This window comes from Wickerhamomyces anomalus (assembly GCF_001661255.1).
Source record: "Wickerhamomyces anomalus NRRL Y-366-8 unplaced genomic scaffold WICANscaffold_6, whole genome shotgun sequence".
Lineage (NCBI taxonomy): Eukaryota > Fungi > Ascomycota > Saccharomycetes > Phaffomycetales > Wickerhamomycetaceae > Hansenula > Hansenula anomala.
In genome coordinates, this window is record NW_017567115.1 from 52,457 (window position 1) to 76,625 (window position 24,169).

The 24,169-nt window shown below is 34.4% G+C and overlaps 10 protein-coding genes across 10 annotated transcripts; 5 read left to right on the top strand and 5 right to left on the bottom strand.

The window, feature by feature from the left end:
* Positions 1-380: 380 nt before the first annotated feature.
* MDL1 (ATP-binding cassette permease MDL1) lies at positions 381-2,964 on the bottom strand (the record flags this gene model as incomplete). Its single annotated transcript, XM_019180331.1, has 2 exons — positions 381-2,729; positions 2,754-2,964. 2 exons carry the CDS (start codon positions 2,962-2,964, stop codon positions 808-810), a joined length of 2,133 nt encoding a protein of 710 aa, XP_019036569.1. The 3' UTR covers positions 381-807.
* A 2,603-nt stretch (positions 2,965-5,567) lies between these two features.
* WICANDRAFT_64716 (uncharacterized protein) lies at positions 5,568-6,041 on the bottom strand (the record flags this gene model as incomplete). Its single annotated transcript, XM_019183789.1, has 1 exon — positions 5,568-6,041. The coding sequence occupies one exon, from the start codon at positions 6,039-6,041 to the stop codon at positions 5,568-5,570; it is 474 nt and encodes a 157-aa protein (XP_019036570.1).
* Positions 6,042-6,789: 748 nt separating this feature from the next.
* On the top strand, positions 6,790-7,197 carry WICANDRAFT_85567 (uncharacterized protein; the record flags this gene model as incomplete). The annotated part of the gene is made up of 1 exon (XM_019185911.1): positions 6,790-7,197. One exon carries the CDS (start codon positions 6,790-6,792, stop codon positions 7,195-7,197), a length of 408 nt encoding a protein of 135 aa, XP_019036571.1.
* A 1,974-nt stretch (positions 7,198-9,171) lies between these two features.
* On the top strand, positions 9,172-10,728 carry BOR1 (Bor1p; the record flags this gene model as incomplete). Its single annotated transcript, XM_019183790.1, has 1 exon — positions 9,172-10,728. The coding sequence occupies one exon, from the start codon at positions 9,172-9,174 to the stop codon at positions 10,726-10,728; it is 1,557 nt and encodes a 518-aa protein (XP_019036572.1).
* A 44-nt stretch (positions 10,729-10,772) lies between these two features.
* On the bottom strand, positions 10,773-12,006 carry PER1 (Per1p; the record flags this gene model as incomplete). Its single annotated transcript, XM_019180332.1, has 2 exons — positions 10,912-12,006; positions 10,773-10,817 (listed from the first exon to the last, which is right to left on the bottom strand). Exons 1-2 carry the CDS (start codon positions 11,737-11,739, stop codon positions 10,773-10,775), a joined length of 873 nt encoding a protein of 290 aa, XP_019036573.1. The 5' UTR covers positions 11,740-12,006.
* Positions 12,007-12,855: 849 nt separating this feature from the next.
* Positions 12,856-14,184, top strand: ISC1 (inositol phosphosphingolipid phospholipase; the record flags this gene model as incomplete). The annotated part of the gene is made up of 1 exon (XM_019186523.1): positions 12,856-14,184. The coding sequence occupies one exon, from the start codon at positions 12,856-12,858 to the stop codon at positions 14,182-14,184; it is 1,329 nt and encodes a 442-aa protein (XP_019036574.1).
* A 544-nt stretch (positions 14,185-14,728) lies between these two features.
* On the top strand, positions 14,729-18,148 carry ATG26 (sterol 3-beta-glucosyltransferase; the record flags this gene model as incomplete). Its single annotated transcript, XM_019180947.1, has 3 exons — positions 14,729-14,894; positions 15,012-16,070; positions 16,194-18,148. Coding segments are annotated over 3 exons (3,180 nt in total), but the record flags the coding sequence as incomplete, so codon positions are not given.
* A 220-nt stretch (positions 18,149-18,368) lies between these two features.
* MET2 (homoserine O-acetyltransferase) lies at positions 18,369-19,784 on the bottom strand (the record flags this gene model as incomplete). The annotated part of the gene is made up of 1 exon (XM_019183791.1): positions 18,369-19,784. The coding sequence occupies one exon, from the start codon at positions 19,782-19,784 to the stop codon at positions 18,369-18,371; it is 1,416 nt and encodes a 471-aa protein (XP_019036576.1).
* Positions 19,785-20,803: 1,019 nt separating this feature from the next.
* TRM8 (tRNA (guanine46-N7)-methyltransferase) lies at positions 20,804-22,005 on the top strand. The gene has a single exon (XM_019186524.1). It carries the CDS (start codon positions 20,935-20,937, stop codon positions 21,562-21,564), a length of 630 nt encoding a protein of 209 aa, XP_019036577.1. The 5' UTR covers positions 20,804-20,934; the 3' UTR covers positions 21,565-22,005.
* Position 22,006: 1 nt separating this feature from the next.
* On the bottom strand, positions 22,007-23,716 carry WICANDRAFT_46402 (uncharacterized protein; the record flags this gene model as incomplete). The annotated part of the gene is made up of 1 exon (XM_019182595.1): positions 22,007-23,716. A coding segment is annotated over exon 1 (1,614 nt), but the record flags the coding sequence as incomplete, so codon positions are not given.
* Positions 23,717-24,169: the final 453 nt, after the last annotated feature.

The following is a 24,169-nucleotide window of genomic DNA, read 5'->3' on the forward strand; positions in this document are numbered from 1 at the left end:
TTTCAAAATTAAATGAAGATTATGATTTTATTTCATTATTTTCAAACAAATTAAAACAATTATATTCAAATGATCCATCAAATTTCAAAGGTTTTGGAAATTTGAAAAATTCATTATATAATGAAGTTAATTTTGAAGATCCATTAATTAAATTCAATAATTATTCAATCCCAGATTTTGATAGCACTTCTGCAGATGATCCATCAACCCCAAAATATGCCTTTTCAATAAGTGACCTACCTGCAAATGCTCAAGCTAATGAACATGCAAGAATCCCAAGTGCTTCAAATTTGAACATGTTGTCAACTTCAACTTCTCCAAGATTAAGATCTTCTTCAAATCAATTTGGCTCTCCAATTACAGGTCCAGGTTCTTATACGAATTTAAATTCATTAGTCCCACCAATTTCAACAAATGGGTACACTTCACCAAATAGTCCTACAACAAATACAACTCCAACTGCACTAACTGCTCATCATGGAGTTTTCAAAAAGGAAAGAGATTCAATCCCTGCAGTGGCTTGAAGAGAACAAAAGACAAAGTTATAGTTTTCATTTTGATTTTAGATTGATTTTAAGTTTCAGTTCGAATGGTTTTTTTATATATATCCCAGTTATGTGTTCAATATGTTATTATTGCAGGTTCATTATTATTTTTTATATCATCATATGTTTTATCTTTTTTTATTGCATTCATGTTATATGGTTACTTTATTTTGTATAAAGTTTTTTATGGTTTGATTTTATAGATTTTCATTTTACCAACTACTGTAGATTAATACCTATTTACATGCATTATCTATATATCTCATTTGTTTAAAGAAAGATCTTTTTCTGTCTGAATTTCAACATTCTCTTCAATCTCTTCTAAAACTTGTTCATTACTTGGTTGATCTTTAACTTCAACATATTGTTCATCTTCACTTTTACTTAATAATTGATTTAAAAATGAATTTTTAATTGAAATTAAATCATCAAATGACCCCGTTTCAACAACTTGTCCATCTTTACCAATAACAATAATTCTTGAACTGTTTTTAATTGTGGAAACTCTATGAGCAATGGAAATTGTGGTTAATCCTTTTTTACATCTTTCATTTAATGTTTCACTTATAATTTTCTCTGATTTTGTATCTAATGCACTTGTACTTTCATCCAATATTAATAATGGAGGATCTAATAATAATGCTCTTGCTAATGCAATTCTTTGTCTTTGACCACCTGATAATTGTGTACCTCTTGGTCCAACAATTGTATCTAATTTATCTGGGAATTCATTAATGAATTTTAAAACATTTGCCTTATTTAATGCAATTTGTAAATCTTGTTCTTTATAATTATGAATACCATATGTTATATTTTCTAAAATAGTACCTGAAAATAATGAAGGTTCTTGTTGAACAACTCCAATTTTTTTTCTAAAACTTCTTAAATTAAAATTTTTTAAATTTTTATCATTAATTAAAACTTCACCTTTTTGAACATCATAAAATCTTAATAATAATGAAGTTATTGTAGATTTACCAGATCCACTTGGTCCCACAATACAAACATGTTCACCTGGTGAAATTTCAAATGTTAAATTATTGAAAATTTGAATATTTGGTCTTGTTGGATACCAAAATGAAACATTTTTAAATTTAATAGTTGATGATAAATCTTTTAAACTTGGTTTTAAACCTTTTGTTAACGGGATTTCAGGTTTACGATCATTTAATTCAAAAATTCTTGCAGCTGCACCTGCACCTTTCATCAATTCTGAATAAAAATTTGATAATCCAAACATTGAAGAACCAGTATAAACAGCATACATCATAAATGAACTTAATTCACCAACTGTTAAACTACCATTTGAAATCATCGAGGAACCAATCCCTAATAATGTAATTAATCCAACATTGGCAATTAACCCTGTAGTACCGAAAAAAATACCAGATAATTTAGCCTCTTTATAACCAATTTTGAAAACTTCACGAACATTTTCAGAATATTTTGAAACTTCTAAATTTTCAGTACCATAAGCTTGAATTGTCTTTGTTGAATTTAATTGTTCCTCTGCAACTTTTGTTAAATCACCAATAGATTTTTGTAAATTTCTTGATAGATTTCTTATACGACGACCATAAAAAAATGCCATAACACCTAAAGGAGGTGCTAATAATGCCATGATTGAAGTTAATTTCCAACTAACAAGACTCATCATTGTTAAACCAACACCTCCACTAAGAACTGCTCTAATACCATCACTTATATTTTGTGTAACAGATCTTGAAACTATAGTGGCATCCGAACTTAATCTTGAAATTAAATCACCAACTCGATTATTATCTAAAAATGAAGCATCTTGTTCTAAAGATTTTTTCAAAGTTCTTGTTCTTAATCTTGCAACTAATTTTTCACCAATAGTTCTTAATATAATGACACGTCCTGAATTAGCAACTGCACCTATAACGAAAACACCAGCAATGGCTCCAAAGAATTGATTCATTGTTAAACCATATATTTTGGTATCTCCAAATTCCTTTTTATCTTCATTATCATCTTCTTTATTTTCATTTCCTGAATCTAAAAATTTACCAATTATAAGAGGAACTGACATTGAAATTGCAGATGAGATCATCAAAAGGAATAATGCACCAATCATTGGTTTGGTTTCTGGTTTTGCCAGTTCGAATAATCGTTTAATATCTTGGAATCCTGAAGCTTTTGAATCATGAGGAGATAGCTTTGCTGTGGTTATCGGTTTCACATTACTGGTGTCTGGTGATGGAGGATTGGTGGAGTTGTATCTTTGAAGTATTGTCAATGGTGTTCTAGGTATTATTGATTGGTTTTTATTGAAAAGGGTGTGATATTTTGAGCATTGAATCAATGATGTTGATGGGTGCGGATGAGTCAGCTTGGGCGTTATTCTGGACAAGGGCAGCCTTATCCCAGACGCTAGAGACCTGAAGGGAAGCATCATAGCGTAGTTAGCAAAGAATAGGAATAAGTGTTCTTTGAGTTGGCGGCTGTCTTTCTTTTAAAAATCGTTGGCTTTTTGACGTCAAAGTTTTGATTGTTGATTTCAAGCTTTTGGAAGCTTTTTTTGTTGATCGCGAAAAAGTGTGTGTGTTACGTAATCACCATAGTAAAAAGGGAGCTCAACACTAAAGCTATTCTTATTTCAGCTATTCTCATTTTAAAGTACCCGGTAATCTGGACTCAATATACATCTCCCAATTAGACAATAGCGATGTCTTATACTCTGAATCCCTAGAGGTTAAATGAGAGGAGCCATGACCAATGAAGTATACTTCATCATTGTGCACACGAACACTGGAGAACCTGAGAGTATACTTGTCAACACCAGCTTTCTGGAACAGCGCAGCTTGTTCTCTTCCCTTCTCAAAATGTTGGTCTGTTGTTACCACTCCTTCCAAAAGGTCCATAACTATATAACCACCCGAGAAGAAGTCTTCATTGTCTTTAATTGTCAACTTTATATTCCCAGTCTTGTAAATAGTTGGTGCATTTATCTTTGGTGACCCTCGTGCTTGTGAAATATTGAATTCTCTAATTCTTTGATAAACGTTGAGTTCATTTTCTTTGTATTCTTCAAGACCCCTCGCAAGGGCGTACTTCACAAGTTCCCTAGGTGTTTCAGTAAAGGTTTTTCTAACCGGATCATAAATCTTGAGCACCAATCTATGATCCTTTGATTTAATATTAAACTCCTCTTGAAGCTTTTGTGAAAATAACTCTTCAAGTTGCCTCAATGTAAATACCAAAACTTGACAATTGCATGTAAAACCAACTTGTAATTCTTCATAGTCGCCCCAGTATGTAACTTCTTCGAAAAAATAGCTCTTATCCATGTGGTAAAACCTCGCAGCACTTTGAAGTGTTTCTGCAACTTCTTTACCACTCTTATAGAAAGTTGACTTATAGCTATCCATTTCTTCTTCAGTTTTCTTCAACTCACCAGTATCCATTTTTTTCAAAGTCGAATAAACTTTAGCACAAAGCATCATAGTTGCAGTAAAGTTTTCAGTCTTGTTTTCAAACACACGGACAGTCATAGGTGCAATTAAATCTGGGTTATGTATATCCAACTTCATATCATGATATTTGGCAAAATTGAATCCAATCTCGGCAAAGCTATTCCCATCAAGTAGATAACCAACTTCAGATTTAGCAGCAAGCATGTTACAAAGGCATATATTAGCGAAATGACGAGATAATCCAGCTTTACCCAAAGTTTCAAAAACTTTTTCTGCATTGTAAGGCACAACTTCGAAAGGGACCAATGGGCGCTCTTGTTTATTCTGCAGTTTTTGAAATAATATAAAATCTGGCCACAGTTTCATTGACCTTAACCGACCAGCAGTTTCAATATCTGTTTTGAGTGATTTGAATTGGCCAAGGATGAGATCCTCGAATAAAAGTCTCATAACCGAAGTGATGGGTCTTAAATGACTATCCAACACCGTCACCAAGCCTGAAGGTCCAGCGAGATCTCCCATTCTGCAATGACTATTTTTATAAGAGTACCCACCTCCTACATAATTCATGTCAAACCTGCTTGATCGTATCTTACCGCAGCTGTGAGAATGAGCATCATGACAGGAATGTTCAAAGCTTGATAGGAGATTCTGATAAAATTCATCGAAAACTTGCTTCAGTTCATCATGGCCACTGTTTAAAAGATATTCCATTTCATATTTTATGTGGTCTTTCATAATTAATTTAGAAGTACGGGATTTTGCTCGATTGATACGACTCTCCTTTATTTTAGCATCACATAAATCCTCTATATCATTGAATGCTATACGGGGAAAGATGAAGAAGAACTTGACAATTAGTTTGATCCGCAATATGAATGATTCACAGGTCTTATAGTCATCACGCCTTTCTGTATAAAAGTCAGACTACCTAATTGAACTCCAACACTCATCAATTGAATCATAAGAATCACCATCAATACCAAACTCCCGAAGGTATTCTCTGTAATCAATATCATAGAGCTTCCGATCATCATTGTAAAATTTTTCAACAGCCCTTTCTTGTTTTTCAACTTCTTCCCTGCTTTCACCAGGCACCATATTGATGCTAGCAGTTATTGAGACTGAGAAAGATTGAACTGGAATTGAAAGAATTCATGTAGACAAAGAAACATGACAGCCCAAGTTTTTTTATTTATAATTACACGAGGATTTTGGCAGCCGCGAAAAGCGTAGATTTCTCTCAAAGTTGCTAATCCATTAAACTTGAACGGGACCAACCAAGGAAAAATGTTTGGAAATGGGTATTTATTCAAATTTTCTGTTCAAAACCTTCTATTGCTCTTTGAATTTGATTCTTGAATGTAATAAACTATTTTACACGGTGTTGATCCTGATTTGTGTGAATTACGTATGTTATATTCATTCTTCAAAATTCGCGAGATCTCGCCCCTACATTAACAAAATCAGATATTAGTGTTTACAATAGAAAAACACTAGTAGAGTAATACTGTTGTTATTGCGGTGCAGTTGTCATGGCTCTTTGACTGGATCAATCCTTTTCAATTCTGTTGTTTAAGTCATTTCAATTAACCAACTTGTACTTTACAATGACATACACAGCAAATAAAACCAATCCTATAGATAAAATGAAATGCAGTCCTTTTGAATTCTCTTTTGATAAGAATGGAACCTGTATCTGTAATTTATAACTGATCCCTAAAGTGATGATGTCGATAAGTATCAAGTTAACAAGTGATTTGACCAATACATCACAGTTTTTCCCCGATGTCATGAAATGATGTTTGATATGACATATTCCTTTCACCTCTAAATATTTGAGTAGAGTGTTGTAAATGTCAATTGTGAATGATCCATACCATAAAGGCTGTGAGATTGTCAAGTCATGAGAAGTATAGTGGTTGGCCAGATAGTAAACCCCAGTGATAACAATTGTCTTGATGGATTCCAATGAATGTGGATAAAAGACAATAGCATAAGCTAAAGCAAGAGCTGAGGAGACTAGAACAAAATTACGGTTGTTTTCTAGCTGTGACATTATGGTGTTGATAAAGAGTACATTGAATGTTAATAGATTTGTGATAATGTTGCTTTGCTTAAAAGCTATCGTGTAATTGACACGGGTATCTGCCAATAGAATCTTTTCATTTCCTCCCACCAAAAGAGCAGTACCTTGTAAGCTTCATCCAAGGTGTTATATGCTAAGAGTCACCCTAGATCTTTAAAAGAAGCGGGCTCTTTGAAGAAGCAACAAGAGTGAATAACATACTCAAAGGTGTTCTTCTTAGATTCAGCCTGTATTGATTACTCTATTCTTATATAATCTTCAATCCAAAAACCACATTGTTGCCATAGAGATAAAGTTTCTGAAAAAAAAACACACAAGGGAAAAAAAGTTAAAACTGACGAAATCTCGAAACTCTTTTAAAGGATGGGAGCTGAACAGAAAGGGACCAGTCACTTTAGAAGACCAGTTCTTTCACAACTCTTCCAACCTCGACCCAACTGATCATCGTCCCTCAGCCAGTCCCTTAAGTACCCGTCCGTTTGTCAACAGACTCCCCTAAATTTCAAATGACGGCTTTGTTTACTTTTCAGCTGTAGCTAATTTAAGTAAAAGCGCTCCCAAAGCAGTAATACTGCCGAATCGGGATGTTCCGCTTCGCTTTTTTTTAGCCGAGAGACGCTAAGAAAAAAAAGATTTGTATAAAAATGAACCTTTGCAATCTTTTGTACTCCTGAAGATTAACCTCTACAACAAACTACTACAACACACTCACTTCAATATGGTTGTCCCAGATGCTAACGGAATAGACTTGCTAAGAGAACATGCCTTCTACGAATATGGAAACAAAGAGTTCCAATCAGTCTTGGACTTCGACTACAAGTTCGCCTTGGACCAATTCGTCAATCACCAAACTAGTGGCCCAATATTTCTATTGTTTGGTCTAATAGCTGCCATAGCATCCATATACCTCTTCATATCACATCTCAACAAGAAAAAACGCTCAAGTATACTAGACTACAGTTCAAATATCAAGGAACAAACAATTTCATATGATATAGAATCTGGTCCACCCTCCTTATCTTACTCAAATTCATCAACACCAACAAATTCTCCAGATTTATCAAAAGATTCTCAAAAGATTAGAACTTTTAGATTCGATGATTACCAACCTTACAAGCAAGCATAGTTGTTTTTATTTCAACTCCATTCCAATTTCAATACCCTTCATTCATTCATTCGTTCAAAACAGTTGTCAATCACCAATCGATAAAATTTACAAAAACTCAATCATGTCTTTGTTTGTGTGTTTTTCATTGTTTGTTCTTCCTAATTCAAGTTTTGAGCTTTTATTCATTCATCATTGTTGTTTAATTTCATTCAACTCATTTATCATTCCATTCATAAATATCATCATGTCATTTAGCCCACAAATGGGTATCTGGCAACAAATCATTGTCACCTTGTGTTTGATTTTAATAGTTTAATTAAGTCTATGAGGTTTATTAGCTAAACCTCCACCAATGCATTCATTATCAACAGAGTTTATCATGTTTATTGTAGTCTAAATTTAGAAATTGTTTTGAATTGCAAAGGGCAATTGAAACCAATTCAGGATCTTAAGCCATTCAAAATGGTCCCCACTTCCCTCGTTATATCATTCAGATGCTATGGATAACAGTATTGTCTACATTGTTCTATAGAATCGTTGCAGGCGTAGGTTGGCCGCTGTACATACACCATTCCTGTTCAAACTATGGTTGTAACGCGAATCAAATAAAGTCCCTGTACTTCATCAACAGTTTTTTTCCAAGCACGTATGTGAAAAATATGAACTATGACAACATATACACCCAGTCATTTGCTCTACAATTGGAAGGCTCAATACCTTCTGTTTCAATGCCGTTGTTTACTTATCCCAACTGCCACAAGAGCATGTGAAATTAGCGACTTTTGAATATTCGCGAATGGCGCGAAAATGCACAAGCTGAACAGTTTGTTGAACTACAGATCCAACAATCTTGAACAGCTCAACTTTAGTTCAGATGGTGTCAAATGTCAAATGTTATCCAATCAAACATTTTGAAGCTCAATTAATGTCTTTGGTCATATTATTGTCACTGGATAACCATGTCACTACCAACTACATTTATAATCTCCAACCGGTACCATGAAGTTGAGTCATGAACAATTCTTCAACTAAACGCTCATGATGCTAATTTCGCATTCGTTATTGTTCCTTCTTCATGATCCTAACCAAGATACTTCTGAAAATATGAAGTATGGAAGTAAAGACATATGGAAATAGGCCTCATTGATTCTCATCAAAAATGGTACAACCTTCTCAATCATGCTAGAATTTCTATATTTACCATGCGTCTGTCGAAGTTTATTGAACCTCATATACGCATATACGCCTCAGAACTATTGCAGACCTACAACCTTCGATTGGGTCAGAGATATGGGGGCTCAATGGTCCAATCGATTAATTTTCAGACACATCGTGACGCTCTAAAGAGAGGCCACTTCAAATTATCACTTGCTCAAAAAGATGTTTCATTGGTGCAGCATACATGGTAGATTATAATTAGGAGTTGTAATCTGTCAGATTGCTGAAATCTCTGCACCAAAACTTATAGAAGAATCATAGAAATCATAGAAATATATCTTCCACCCTTCAAGCTGGGAATAAGTACACTTATAATCTTGTAACATTAATCAATCCACCATATCTTTGTATAAATCATAAATTCTTTCCAAATATACTATGAGCTTCAGATGTCTCTGTCTCCAGCTATAACTGACCAACTTCAATTCTTTTTGTCGAAACTGATGAATAAAATCAACTTCATTTACGATTTTTTGAATGCCGGCTGAGAAGGGCTGGACTAGGCTTCTCGGGATTTGGGTCAATTGCCGTGATGAAAACGTTGTTTTATTTTTTTATTTGAGACCGCAAGAATCAAAAAAAAAGGCATGAGTTCTGGCAAAGGGGTTGCAATGATTGCCTTCAGAGATTTAAAACTAGACATCAGTTTGCTGATGGATGGTTTATTGAAACTTATATAACAAGACATCAATATCTCGTTGTTCCTTAAATAAGCCACTTGCTTTGCAGTATAATTAAGCGTTTAAGGGATATTCCGTTTTTTAGGTTTGCATCATGATAGAAGATATAGAAGAAAAACCACAAGCTGAGGAATCAAAACCTACTTTGAAATGGAAAGATCGCTACAAGATTAGATTGTTTAGAGGTATAATATTGGATTTAAAAGATAGGCTCCCATTATATTGGTCAGATTGGACAGATGCATTGAATTATAGAGTCATACCAGCAACTATCTTAACTTTCTTCACAAATATTTTCCCTGCAATTGCTTTTGCTCAAGATATGTTTGATAAAACTGATAATTCATATGGAGTAAATGAAGTTTTGTTAAGTTCTGCTTTAGCTGGGATAGTATTTGGAATATTCGGGGGTCAACCTTTAACTATTGTTGGTGTAACTGGTCCCATCACAATCTTTAATTATACAGTTTATGAAATTATGAAACCTCATGATATTCCATATTTCCCATTTATGTTCTGGATAGCTATATGGGGGATGATTTTCCATTTCATCATTTCAATAACTAATTGTGTTAGTGCATTAAGATTCGTTACACAATTTCCTTGTGATATCTTTGGTTTATTCATTAATGTTGTTTATTTACAGAAAGGTGTTCAAATTTTAACTAGACAATTTAAGCCTGAAGACAATGGTGCTTCAGGATTTGCTAGTTGTACATTGGCTATTTCAATGGGTGTTTTGGGATTTGCAGGAAATTGCTTCAACGAAACCAAGTATTTCAACCATCATATAAGGCAATTTATTGTGGATTATACAACACCTTTAGCAATGGTTTTCTTTTCAGGGTTCATTCATTTCGGTGGTTACTTAAATAATGTTGAGTTTGAAAGATTGCCAATCACAAAATCATTTCACCCAACGTCAAGATTACATTGGATTGATGTTACTGGTATTTCTGTTGGTTCAATATTTTTGGCTTTACCATTTGGTATTATCTTAGCTATTTTATTTTATTTTGATCATTCTATATCTGCTTTGATGGCTCAGGATTCAAAATTTAAACTCAAAAAACCAGCTGCATTTCATTATGATTTATTTTTATTGGGTATTGTCACTGGTATTGCTGGTGTTTTAGGTATCCCTTGTCCGAATGGGCTAATTCCTCAAGCTCCTTTACATACTGAATCATTAGTGGTTCGTAATAGGGCAAATGTTATTTTGGGAACGGTTGAGCAAAGGTTCACAAATACGGTTCAAGGATTGATGCTTTTAGGTACAATGACAAGACCATTGTTAGTTTGCTTAGGGCTTATCCCACAATGTGTTTTAGCTGGTTTATTCTTTATTATGGGTGCTAAAGGTTTACATGGGAATGTCATCATCAATAGAATTAGATTTATATTTTCACAAGATCATTCCTCAGATTTAGCATCTGTTCCAAAGAAGAAATTATACTTATTTATTTGTTTCAGTTTAATTGGGTTTGTTGCAGAGTTTGGAATTGTTAATACCAAAGGTGCCATTGGGTTCCCATTAGTTCTACTGTTGAGTGTGATTGGAACTTTTTGGTTCAAATGGATCTTTCCAAAAGAGGAATTGGACATTTTGGATGGTCCGGTTGCTCATGATAATACATTGAAAAACTTGTAACTCAACTTGCGTCATTATTATTTAATCTATATATTTTTCATTATCTAAACTTTCAATATCTTCGTAAAAGAATTGATATAACCAGAACCCTGGAATGATTGTAGTTAAGTGCCATATAGCATGTGCATCTATTTGATAGTTCAAGTTGATGAAATCAAAGACTTCAAAACTCATTCCAAAAACAACAGATCCAATCAATGCTAGTGGTGTGATGTATAACGATTTTCTTGAAGGTGTTTTCTTATAATGTTGATATGCTAAAACAATGAAAAGTGCATATTGTAAAATGGCAATTGTGATATTTGCTTGCATATTATAGGTATATGACCAATCATAATTTAATCTAATGAAATGATATAGATATAGCAGAATACAAATTCTTGATGTCCATATTCTTTTCTCTTGATTTAAATCAAATCTGAAAACTCTAATAACCAAAGCATGTAGCCCACTTAATACAGTAGCGCCTGCAAAGAAATAATCCAATCTTTCAGTAATTATTAAATCTCTAATATGGAAAACAGTACTGCAAATCCATGCAATCATTGTAATTAATGAAACTATTAAAACATTAAAATACAATGTTTTTTTATTTCCTTGTGTTCTTTGGTATTTTGGCAATAGTTTCTTGAAATTTAAATAATGTGGTATGAAATTCAAAATTGAAAATAATGAAGATGCAAATTCTTGTGTTAACAAGATTCTTTTGAATGGCCATTTCCCATGAAATTGTAGAATCTCTTCACCTTCTGCAATCCTTATATTTGTAACATACTGTTGACATTGATAGTCACAATTTGAAGGACAATCCCATAGTAGTAACCTTAATATTGGAGAAAGATGTTCAAAGTCGTATTGTAAGAATTGATTTGTTTCAAATGTACTTGAAGTCTGACAAATTTTGGATTCACAAGCAGAGTTACAATCCTCAAATATGTACAAATTATCACCTGGTGATGCAATTGATAGTGCTGATAAAATGGAAATGAATATTAAGCTGGAGAATCTCATGATTACTGAGGTTGAGGTCAACAGAGTATCTTCAATCTGCTCGTGTCCTCCATCATCAACGTAAAAAGTCTTCGCGAAATATTCGACTTCATTCGCGAAAATCCAAACACCAGTCTACGAGGCATAAACTAATAAAACACCAAATTCTCATTAAAAAGATACTAAATTCAAGAACTAAAGAGTAATCAAGGATTGAGGTCACGTTAGCTTTTTGAATGCTATTCTAATATTCTTCAAAAATCTGGTCAAATCTCTGGAACTGTTAAATTCTTGTAGAGCATCATTCAACTCAAGTTCTGGTAGTGAAGGATTAGTCTCTTCAACCTTGTATAGATGTTCACTCACATTTAGCACTATGTAAAACGATCTTTTTGGATCTTTTGAATCGATGTTTTGAAATACAAATTTCAATATATCATCCTTTAACCCTTCAATTTTAAATCCCAATAGTTGTTCATATATCATAGTTTCTGGTAAATTTATCTCTGCTTGCTTCTCTCGGTTCAGTTTAAGCTTGCTCAGTTCCTCTCTTCGTCTGCTCACTTTTTCTTGTAGCTCACCAACTGATTTCTCAAGACTTTTACGTTCTTCTATCAATGATTTTTCTTTAACCTTTAACTCATTCAATCTTGTTTGAGATATATTAGAGTCGTGTATTTCACGCTCTATAACTTTGTTGAGTTCAGCTTCTCTTGCTGCTAAGCTCTGCAGAGATTTTTGAATTTCCTTGTGTTCATTTCTTAATTGTTTCAACTTGTTGGTGTAATCTTCTTTGGATCTGATGATTTCTGTCTTTTGTCTCGTTATGAACGTGTTGAACTTGTCACTGAGCTCTTCGAGTCTGGCCTCAACTTCTGGATCAAATGTACGAACGTCTGACATGGCTTTGATTGTTTCTGAATGCTATGAAATCTTTGAAATTGTTTATGTCTTGTGTATTTTTTTGTTTACATTTTTGAAGAAACCACTCGATTTCGCGGTCGCGAATTTTTGTATGGTGTTTTCCGGGTAAGAAGCGATTTTTTTGGCGCCTAAAGAAAAACATAAACAAAAATCTGAAATCTGAATCACAATGAAATTTTTGACACCTTTTCACAACTTTTCAATATTAAACAAATGGACTCTGCTCGTTCCTCTAAGGGCTCTAAAATGGAATGGTCTATCGATGTTGAGTCTACTCCAGCTCCAACTGGACCGCCACAAGTGAAGTTTCTAACGTTAAATACATGGGGATTGAAATTTGTTTCTAAGCACCGGAAAGAACGTTTGAAAGCGATTGGTGACAAGCTAGCACATGAACAGCTCAATTATGATATTGTTGCCCTCCAGGAAGTCTGGTGTAAAGAGGATTGGGATTATATTGACCAAGTTTGTCAAGAGTTTTTCCCTTATAGAAGGATTTTTTACTCAGGTATCATTGCAGGTCCAGGTTTGGCAATTTTATCGAAAATACCCATTGATTCAAGTTTCCTTTACAGATTTCCTATAAATGGTAGACCTAGTGCTTTTTGGAGGGGTGATTGGTATGTTGGTAAATCTGTTGCAGTTACATTATTAAGACCATTAAATGATGAATCATTCCCATTGGCAATCTTGAATTCACATATGCATGCTCCATATTCTTTAGAGGGTGATGCAGCTTATTCTTGTCATAGATCTTGTCAAGCTTGGGATTTTGCTAAAATATCTAATATGCTATCAAAGGCTGGTTATGCCGTTGTCATTGTTGGTGATTTGAATTCAAGAGCAGGCTCATTACCGCATAAATTTTTGACTTTGGAGACAACACTAGTTGATAGTTGGGAACAACTAAATGGGACTCAAGATTTGAATAAAATTAAGCATTTATCTCCAAAACTACAGGTTGAAGTGGGTGGTTGTACTTGTGATTCTATTTTAAACACCTGGAGAGCTCATCGTGACCCAACAGAAGCATGTAGATTAGATTATGCTTTAGTTGACTCCTCAAAATTGAAAACAATAAGTGCTAGTGTTCAATTCACAGAACAAATACCCAATATCGGTTCATATTCAGATCATTTTGCATATTCCTGTACTTTACAATTCCTTTCAAGAAATTCATATAAGGAAGTAATTAGATCAAATAGTTTAACTGTTAATAGTGTTGAATATTACAACGAAATGCTTGAGCTTTTGGATGATTATAAGAAAACAGCTTTATGGCAAAAGAAATGGAGAGGATGGCATTTTGTTTTGTCAATTCTGGCAATTATTGCAATCCACGTTGTTGTCACATTCACTGCAAACATTGCAGGTTGGTCTTCAATTTTTTGGGTATTTGGTGCTGTCGTTATAGGTATCACAGGTGTTGTCGATGGGCTAATTTCATATCTATTTGGAAGATCTGAACTTCGTGCTTTGGAGGAAGTTAAACAAGAAGTTTTGGACAGTAAAAGAAGTCTACAAACAGTTGTATATAACTGATTTGACCATCCCTAAAACAGAAAACCAAAATAGAAGAATTCATATATCTATTTTACTACTATAGATCCATGGCTAACAATAATTTTAATGTCTAATATCATGATTTTGATTTCATGTATTTTGTATATCTTATCGTGTGACACGTGTGGCTTTGGCAGTTCTGCCCATCGCCAAAAACGGATTTTTGCTTTATCAACAAATCTTTTGGTACACATCAGGAGCATGGCTGCCTGTCAACTCATCAATTCATCAAACCAATCAAGTTACACTCGAACCATATAAGAAAACCATGGAACAGTCGCCTTCGTCGTCGTCCCCAGAGAAGGACATCGACAGGAGAAGTCGCTCGCCCATCTCCCTTGACAGGGTCAACAGAGGCTTCAAAACGGCTTCTAGGAGTTTGATCCTACCACCTCCAGTCATCAGATCTCTTTCACCATTAGCTTCCTCAGTCCATACCTCACTCACCAGAATAAGCTCAAATCCCATGAAGAGAAGATCCAAGTCAGATACCATATCTTCACCAACTACAGCTCCTGAGGCAGACGTTGCAAGACCTTCCGGGATGGCTAAAAGTTTTGTGTCAATGTTAACAACCGCCAGTATGTACAATGGGAATTTACAAGATATTATAGATGAGGAAGAATTGAATGAAAATGATTCAGATCAATCCAGAGATGATAATTCAGAATCTGGAAGCAAAGAAGCTCGTGTTGACCAAGATTTAGAGGCAAATATTGTGGAAAAATCACCAAATGTTACATCCGAGGATCAAAATCATGATGAACTTATACCAGATATAAACGATTTCCCAACGTTGAAAAGAGCTCCATCATTATTTGAAATGTCAATTGCACAGAAATTTGGTGAACATTCAAAAGATTATAATGATTGTAAGAAAAGAGCTATTGCTTTAAGTGAAAAATTGAGAGATGCATTCCAAATTAGCCCCGATGATATATTTTTGGCTGACTTCCCATGTTGGTTGTTAAAAGATGTGCTATTACAAGGCCATATATACCTTACACAATCTCACCTTTTATTCTTTGCCTTTTTACAGAAAAAGAAACATGATAAGGTTGCATTGGCTGGTCATTTATCAATGGATTCTTTAACTTTAGGACAAGTTAGATATTGGGCAGTATTGAAAGATCAAACGTTATCATTATATACCAAATCAACTGAACTGTACTTCCCAGTGCTGACCGTGGATCTAAGATATGCTTTGAGAGCTGAAATTGTTAATGATTCGGGTATAATACCTCATAGTGGTGTGTCAAAGGGTACATGGATTAGAATATTGACCGAATCCAAGAGTTATAAACTTCAGGCTGATTCTCCTCATGCTGCCAGATCTTGGGTAGGCCTTTTGAAGAAGCATATTTTTTCAAGTAGAAATAAAGGTGATTGTGTCACTGTTAAAGTTCCATTGCAAAATATATTGGATTTGGAAGAAACTCCTATTTTCGAAGCTGCTGAAACCATAAAAATCAAAGTTCTTGAAAGCTCTGATTCATTTGCATTGGATGATTATTTCTTTATGTTTTTCAATTTAGGTCCAGACTTTATGAAAGTGATCAATGAAGCTATAACTGCATTATCAAATATGAATAATTCACATCTACCTGAATTGATCGTGGATAGTACGGCAAGGCTAGATTTAACTGGTAAACGGACAAGATCATCTTCGTTGTTTCCTTTGAAAAAAGTTTTAGCCAAGTCCCGCTCAAGAACAAATAGTGATTCTACTGCCACATCACCAATTGCTTCACCAGTGTCACCTGAATTGGTTGTCCAAGAACCTGTTGTGGAGAGATATCTGGGGCCTCCTATTGATGAAGATGATATACCAGATATTGGAGAGGGTCCAAATTCAGATAGTGATAGTGAAACTGAAGATAATAAAATTCAACCTTCAGAGGATTTCATTTCCAAATCAGCCACTTTAATTCCTAAAGACCCAAAATCTTTATTACCTTATATTAATCCTGTCAAGACTTTAACTCAAGCAAGATCTCAAATATATAAATACACTCCTAAAGTTATCAAATCAGCTTCATATATGTGGATATCGAATCCGGTTCATTATGAAGAAAGAATCTCATTAGAAAGAGGCTCAGAAGATGAATATTTGGCTTCACCAAAGGAGAGAATTGATGCTACAAAGAGATTCCAACATCATTTTGCATTATCTGAAAGTGATGTTTTAGTTGCGTCGTATTATGCTCATTTGCAGCGCAATGTCCCAATCTATGGTAAAGTTTATTTGGGTGCAAAGGAAATTTGCTTTAGATCTCTAGTGCCAGGTTTTCACACAAAGATGATCTTACCATATAAAGATATTGAAAACACATATAAAGAAAAAGGTTTCAAATTTGGTTATTCAGGTTTAGTCGTGGTTATCCATGGTCATGAAGAATTATTTTTTGAGTTCAGCTCAACTTCTGCAAGAGATGATTGTGAATTTTTACTATTAAGACAGTTGGATAAAGATAGTGGACAAAATACAGAAGTCGGTTCCACAGATGCAGAATCAATTATGACTACAAGTGGGAAATTGGAAGCTGCCAAAATACAGTTGTTTGAAGATAAAATTCATACTGATACCGGTGTTGAGGTTCCTATAATGATTGAAAATCATCCACTTATGAAGACTAGCGTGAAGCCTGAAACCCCTTATAGATTTACGTTACTTACAATTGGTTCAAGAGGTGACGTTCAACCTTATATTGCTTTAGGGTTGGGTCTTAAAGCTGAAGGTCATGTGGTTAGAATTGTCACACATAAAGAATTTGAAGATTGGATTGTTAAGCATGGCTTAGAATTTAAAGAAATTGCTGGTAATCCAACTGAATTGATGTCATTAATGGTCTCGCATGGATCGATGAATGTTGGTTTGATCAAAGAAGCTTCGAGTAAATTCAGAGGATGGATTACGGAATTGTTATCTTCGAGTTGGGAAGCTTGTCAAGATACTGATATATTGATCGAATCGCCATCTGCAATGGCTGGTATTCATATTGCTGAGGCTTTGAATATTCCATATTTCAGAGCATTCACTATGCCATGGACTAGAACAAGAGCTTATCCCCATGCATTTATTGTTCCTGAACAAAAGAAGGGTGGTAGTTATAATTACCTAACTCATGTGTTATTTGAGAATGTCTTTTGGAAAGGTATCAGTGGACAGGTTAATAAATGGAGAAAAGAAACACTAAATTTACCAAAGACTAACTTGGATATGCTACAACAAAATAAAGTTCCATTTTTGTACAATATTTCACCAACAGTCTTCCCACCACCTGTTGATTTCAATGATTGGATAAAAGTTACAGGATATTGGTTTTTAAATGAAGCTATAACTTATAGTCCACCACAAGAGTTACTGGATTTCATAAATCAAGCACGTATTGATGAGAAAAAATTGGTCTATATTGGATTTGGTTCTATTGTTGTTTCCAACCCAAAAGAATTGACACAGGCAGTTGTTGATGCAGTGCTAGATGCAGATGTTAGATGTATTTTGAATAAAGGATGGTCTGAAAGACTGGGAGGATCTAGTCAGATTGAAATTGAGCTACCATATGAGGTTTTCAATGCAGGTTCATTACCTCATGATTGGTTGTTCCCACAGATTGATGCTGCAGTGCATCATGGTGGATCAGGTACAACTGGAGCTACATTAAGAGCAGGTTTACCAACAATTATCAAACCATTCTTTGCTGATCAATTCTTTTATGCAAATAGAGTTGAAGATATTGGTGTTGGTATATCATTGAAAAAATTGAATGTTAAAAGTTTATCAAAAGCTTTGAAGGAGGCAACTACAAATAATAGAATGATCACAAAAGCTCGTGATATTGGTGCAAAGATTCGTAAGGAGAATGGTGTTGCTAATGCTATCGATACTATCTATCGTGATTTACAGTATGCTAAAGAGTTAATTTCCAACAAGAGAAAGATTCCTATCACTACAGAGGATGAGCGTTTGATTGATGAAGATTCAAGAGGTCAAATGTTAAATATTAATGAAATTGATGATGTTGCTAAGCAAGTTGATGCAGGAAAGGATTTGGATGAGGAAGGGTCATGGCTACTGGTTTAATGTGTGTGTTTTTTTTTGTATAAAGGGTTACCGTAATGATGTTATTATCTAATGACGTCCATGTATTGAAATACTCTATCTACCAATTTGTAACTTCTTCAGCTTCACCAAATACTGATTCAGTAACCTCTTCGATGTTTTCATTCCATTCAATACCTGGAGCATTGAGTATTTCTGAGCAATTTTCCTTCAAGAAATCAATAATCAATTTATTTATAGCTGCAAATTCTAACAAGAATGCATCATGGCCTTCTGGAGAATTTATTCTTTCTAGTTTAGCATTTGGCATATATCTTGCTAGTGTTTCTTGTTCTGAATAAGTAAACAATCCATCTGAACTTATACCAATAACTAAAGCAGGTTGTGTTAATGATTCTAATAAGCTTTCTAAATCACCTTCTCTTTCTCTTGCAATATCATTTGTATCCATCTTTCTTGTGATTGAAATGTAACAATTTGCATCAAATCTACTGATGAATTTTTCACCTTGATAACGTAAGTAAGATTGTGCAGAGAAATATGTTTGGTGTTTGTGAACTGAAGAAGCTGTTGAAGCCAATGAAGCATTTGAATCTGTTGATTCTGATCTTGGACGTGGAGAGTTGATTTGGGATGATGATCCTGTCTTTTCAAGACCATTTGGTTGTAACTTTCTTCCTAATCTGTGACCTTCATTATGAATTGCCCAATGTTCTTCTTGAGGGGTTGAAGGGCTTCTATTTATTGAAGGTTTATCCACTTTGTTTTGGATTCCTTTAACTAAACTTGGATCTTTTCTACCAAATCTTGATTCAAATGAATTTCTTGAACGATAAGTCAACAATGCAGTCATTCTTGCTGCACTTAATCCAGCAGTTGGTGGATCATTTAATGGGTAATAACCATCTTGATATTTTGGATCTGAGTAGATACATTGACGTTGAGCCTCACTCCAACTTATACACCAAGCTGAATGTCTTGCACTTGTTGCTAAAGGAATGATGTTTTTAACGTAATCTTTATAAAAAGCCCATTCTAAAACTAATGTACCACCCATTGAACCACCAATTACAACAGCTAATTGTTTAACTCCCAAGTCATCCAATACTAGCTTGTGGATTCTAACATCATCTCTAACTGTGCATAAAGGGAATTCAGGACCATATCTTTGGCCAGTATTTGGATCATTTGTGACAGGACTTGCTGAACCATAAGGAGATCCAAGGGAATTTAAGCAAATAACAAAGAACTTGGTTGGATCAAAAGCTTTACCAGGACCTAGTAATGGACCCCACCAGTCAGACACGTCTGAAGACCCAGTCAATGCATGGCATATAACCATACAATTATCTCCAGCTTTGTTCAGTTGACCCCAAGTCTTGTAAGCCACTGGGACATTTGTCAATACTTCCCCGGATTCCAGCACGAATTCAGGGATTTCCACTATCGTTTGCTTGTTGACAAGCCCTGAGAATGGATTCTCTGGTTGAGACTCTACCTTTTTGTGTATCCCCATTGTGTTTTAAATGTGGTTTGTGTTTTTGATTTGTATTGTTCTCTGGTTAAAAAAAAATCCAACAGCGATGAGTTTTGGATTTGGTCTCGGTTTTTATCTTTATCGTTTTTTTTCAGCAGCTTCACCGTGAGTCACATGAGATTTGGTAATCGCTTACTTAAAACTAACGAAACAGTGAATTTTATTTAGACAATGGTGTTTTAAATTAGATTCAATCGCTAGATAATTGTGAACCGAAGAGAATGAATGTGATTTTGGGCGTATTGAGTGAGAATTGACGTTTCTGTTCTCGATTAATGTGTTGATGAAATAGAGACCCGAAAGCTTTGAGATTTTCCACAGTGCAACCAGCAGGCTTAAATTTAGTCAGCCTATACCGTGAATTGTGGTCAAATGAAAGAGAGAATTAAATTCTGAATCATTTACTTACTATTATTTATATTCATTAAAACATCTCAGGTTCCAATTCAGAGCCCACCAGATTTTCTGTAGGCAGATAAGTACGTGTCTTGACCAGATATTGGGCTTTACAAATTGAATTACAGACGTACTGTTTGAATTTTGGTGGATAATCAGGCATACTGGTTCCTATTCATTTACAGATATTCAATTTTCTCTGTAAAGAAAGAATTAAAGCATATCATCAACCTACAACTTCGTTTTTTCCTGAAAGTGATGTTTTCATAAATTTTGGTGCTATTTGATGACACTGGCGATGATGGCAGATTTTTGGAAAAAAAAATTTTATGAAGCTGGTTAAACATGGAAACATCAACAAACAAAATTTTGGTAAAAGACTTGCAAAAAAGTTACCACAATAATGAGTGAAATCACCGATGACAGAGTGACAAACTCGCAAAAGAGACAAGCATACCGTGATAAGCAAGAAGAGAAACGTAAAAACTTGAAGCATGTTAGAATTGATGCTGATTCAATAAAGGATTCAGAAGTTGAATTACCAAAAGTGAGTGATATCGATATTTATCACTAGAATATAATGGGAACTAATGAAATTTCAGAAACGTTTCTATAGACAGCGTGCACATTCAAACCCATTCTCAGACCATCAACTTGAATAGTGAGTATAATTAAGAACTCTTCTCACTTCATATTTCTAACCCATATCGTCAGTCCAAGAAGCCCAGCTGATATGGAATGGTCAAGATTATACCCAGGATTCTTTGATGAATCAACAGGTAAAATGACAAAAGATGTCACTATTGCAGATGTTGGATGTGGATTCGGTGGGTTGTTAATTGATTTATCCCCAGCTTTCCCAGATAATTTAATATTAGGTATGGAAATTCGTGTTCAAGTTACACATTATGTCGAAGATCGTATTATTGCATTAAGACAAAAACATATTGACACAAACGGATATCAAAATATAAATGTTTTGAGAGGTAATGCCATGAAGTTTTTACCAAATTTTTTCCAAAAATCACAATTGGAGAAAATGTTTTTCTGTTTCCCTGATCCTCATTTTAAACAAAGAAAGCATAAGGCAAGAATTATCACAAATACTCTATTGAGTGAATATGCTTATGTTTTGAAAGAAGGTGGTATAATTTATACCATTACAGATGTTAAAGATTTACATGACTGGATGGTTAAACATCTTGATGAACATCCATTATTTGAAAGATTAGACGAAGAATTTGAAAAAAATGATGAATGTGTTAAGATAATGTATAATAGTACTGAAGAAGGTAAAAAAGTTGAAAGAAATAAAGGTGATAAGTTCTTGAAATGTTTTAGAAGATTACCAGATCCAAAATAAGTACTCATGAAACAAAACTTTGTATATTAGTGAATAAAGAGCCTCGGTTGGGATAATAATAATAATATATTTAAAATAACTGTACTCATACAAAACGAACTGAAAATAGACTGATAAACAAAAATCACAAATAGTTAGTGGATCTATGATGCAAAGAAATCAAATAACACTTCTAGTCTAAACTTGATCTTGGATATTACTTGAATTTAATGATTCAGTATCAGAGCCTGCAAATACACTTTCATCTCCATCACCATTACTTGTAGAGTTCCCATTTCCCTTTTTCTTGAAAACTTTACCAACAAATGAGCTAACTGTGGCACTTGATCTTCTTATTGAAGAACTTAATGAATGTTGATCACTATTTTTATATTTAACAATTTCTTCAATGCCTGGAGGTTCAATACTAAAATTTGAGGATTGAGATTGTGGTGGAATGAAATTTCTAAAACTTTGTTCTGATTTTTGTTTTGTTAATAATGGATTAGAATAATCAACAGTTGGGTTAGCTAAAGCTTGTTGTCTTGCTAAAGCTGCCGTTGATAAATTTTGATGAATATTACCACCTGGGACAGTTTCATCTGCGATTGATTGAGCTTCTGAATCTATAGGTTGATAAGTTGATCCATGGAAACTAAAAGTTGAAGAACGATCATCAAAGATAGAATCCATATCTTCTAATGAAACACCTGCAGTTTCTGGGAAAACTGTATAGACAACGAAAAATGAGATAAAACATGAAGTGGAATGAATTAAATATAATCTCCATGTAATCAACTCTTGTAAAATTGGAGTCATTTCACCAACTAACCAATTAAAGGCCCAATTTGATGCAGTAGCTAAAGAAGCAATTTTGGCACGAATACTTAAAGGACTAATTTCACTTGGAATTAACCAAGGTAATGGACCCCAAGAATAACCAAATCCAGCATTAAAAATGAAAACCAAGATAACAACGAGATGTCTAGTCTTTTCCGTATTAACGTAAAGGGAATAGGAAACAGCAGTTAGAGCAACACCCATAACTATAGCCCCTGACAATAAAATTGGTCTTCTCCCCCATTTATCAACAAGGATCCAAGGAGGTAGAGTACTCAATACATAAATGATTGCATTGAACCCAGTCATCAAAATAGCATCTCTTCCTTCCCAACCAGCTTGTTCAAACACCAAAGGTGCATAATAAGAAATCACATTAATACCATTCAATTGAGCAAAAGCTTGACCAGACATTGCAATGAAAACTCTTTTTTTATATCTTTTGAACATATAGCGGTATGAAGATTCACCTTCTAATCTATGAAGTAAAACTGTTTCTTTGATTTCTCTATATTCATTTCTAGCACGTTCATCTTGAACATTACCTCCAGAGGTTAAATCTGCAATAACAACAATACCTTCAGCATCATGGTCATGGTTTAATAGCCATCTTGGACTTTCCACAATGACATAAGAACCAAAATATAGAGCAATTGCAATTAAACTTTGAATTGATAATGGTATTCTCCAAGCTGCATTTGATTCCAAAAATGAACAAAAATAATCAGCCCAAACAGAAATTGCATAACCCATGATATTTCCTGTAAATTCAACACAACCTAAACGACCACGAGAATGTGGAGGAGAAATCTCTGTTTGATACATTGGAACAACAGTTGTTAATAAACCGACACCAAGACCACTAATGAATCTTGCAATGGTCAAAATGGTTAAAGATGGAGCCAATGCTTGTAGTGCACCACCAATTGCAAAAATAATAGCTCCATAACGAATAGCACGACGTCTACCCACTTTATCAGAGACTTTCCCCGATAATAACGAAGATATTAAGGCACCAATTTCCAAAATGGCAACCATAGTACCAATAGCGGCACTTGAAGGGTCTTTAAAATAATCTTTGAATCTATGATTAGTCAATAATCCACTCATAACACCTTGTTCAAACCCAAAAAGTAGCACACCTGTACTAACGAAACATGTTGTAAAGTATAATAGTGGTTTCCCCACAAGGTAACTTTCTTTCAAAGTTAGTTGTTGATATTCGCTGTGATCAGTCATATTGTATTATTGTTTTGGTTTTCTTTAACAGATGTGCAATCTATAACATCAAGATTGTGTCTTGATTATATTGAAAAATTCTCAAAAAAAAAATCTGGCACCTTTGATATGTACCCCGATTGAAGAGTAGTTTGACGCGTTCTCAAAACCGTGTCTAATCTTGTAATTGTCTATAGTATTTGATTGTTTCTAATGGACTGCTACTCTTTTCAAATGTGAAGAAATGGAGTATGCGGAATGGTTTCTCTAGCACACGCCTCGATAAGGGGAGCTTTCTGATTGTTGTTGAGATAAGAATGGATGCAGTGGGAGCGCTCTGGATTGCTCAAGGGAACTTAGCCTGTAGTAATAGTGTGTGTCTTCTGTACGGAGTGGCGGTGGCAGCAGTAGCAGCAGCAGGAACTTGTATTTTCAAGAGAAATGAGGGAAAAGAGTATAAATAGTTTCAGGTTGTTTTGATGTTTTTCTCGTCGCTTCGAAAAGTTGTTGATCATGTTTTTGCGGGAAAGAACCGAGGGCTTGGAAAGTATGCAAATGACGTCAGTCT

Coding starts and splice junctions, on each gene's coding strand:
- TRM8 (XM_019186524.1), top strand. CDS start 20,935: ATGGAATGGTCAAGATTATACCCAGGATTCTTTGATGAATCAACAGGT.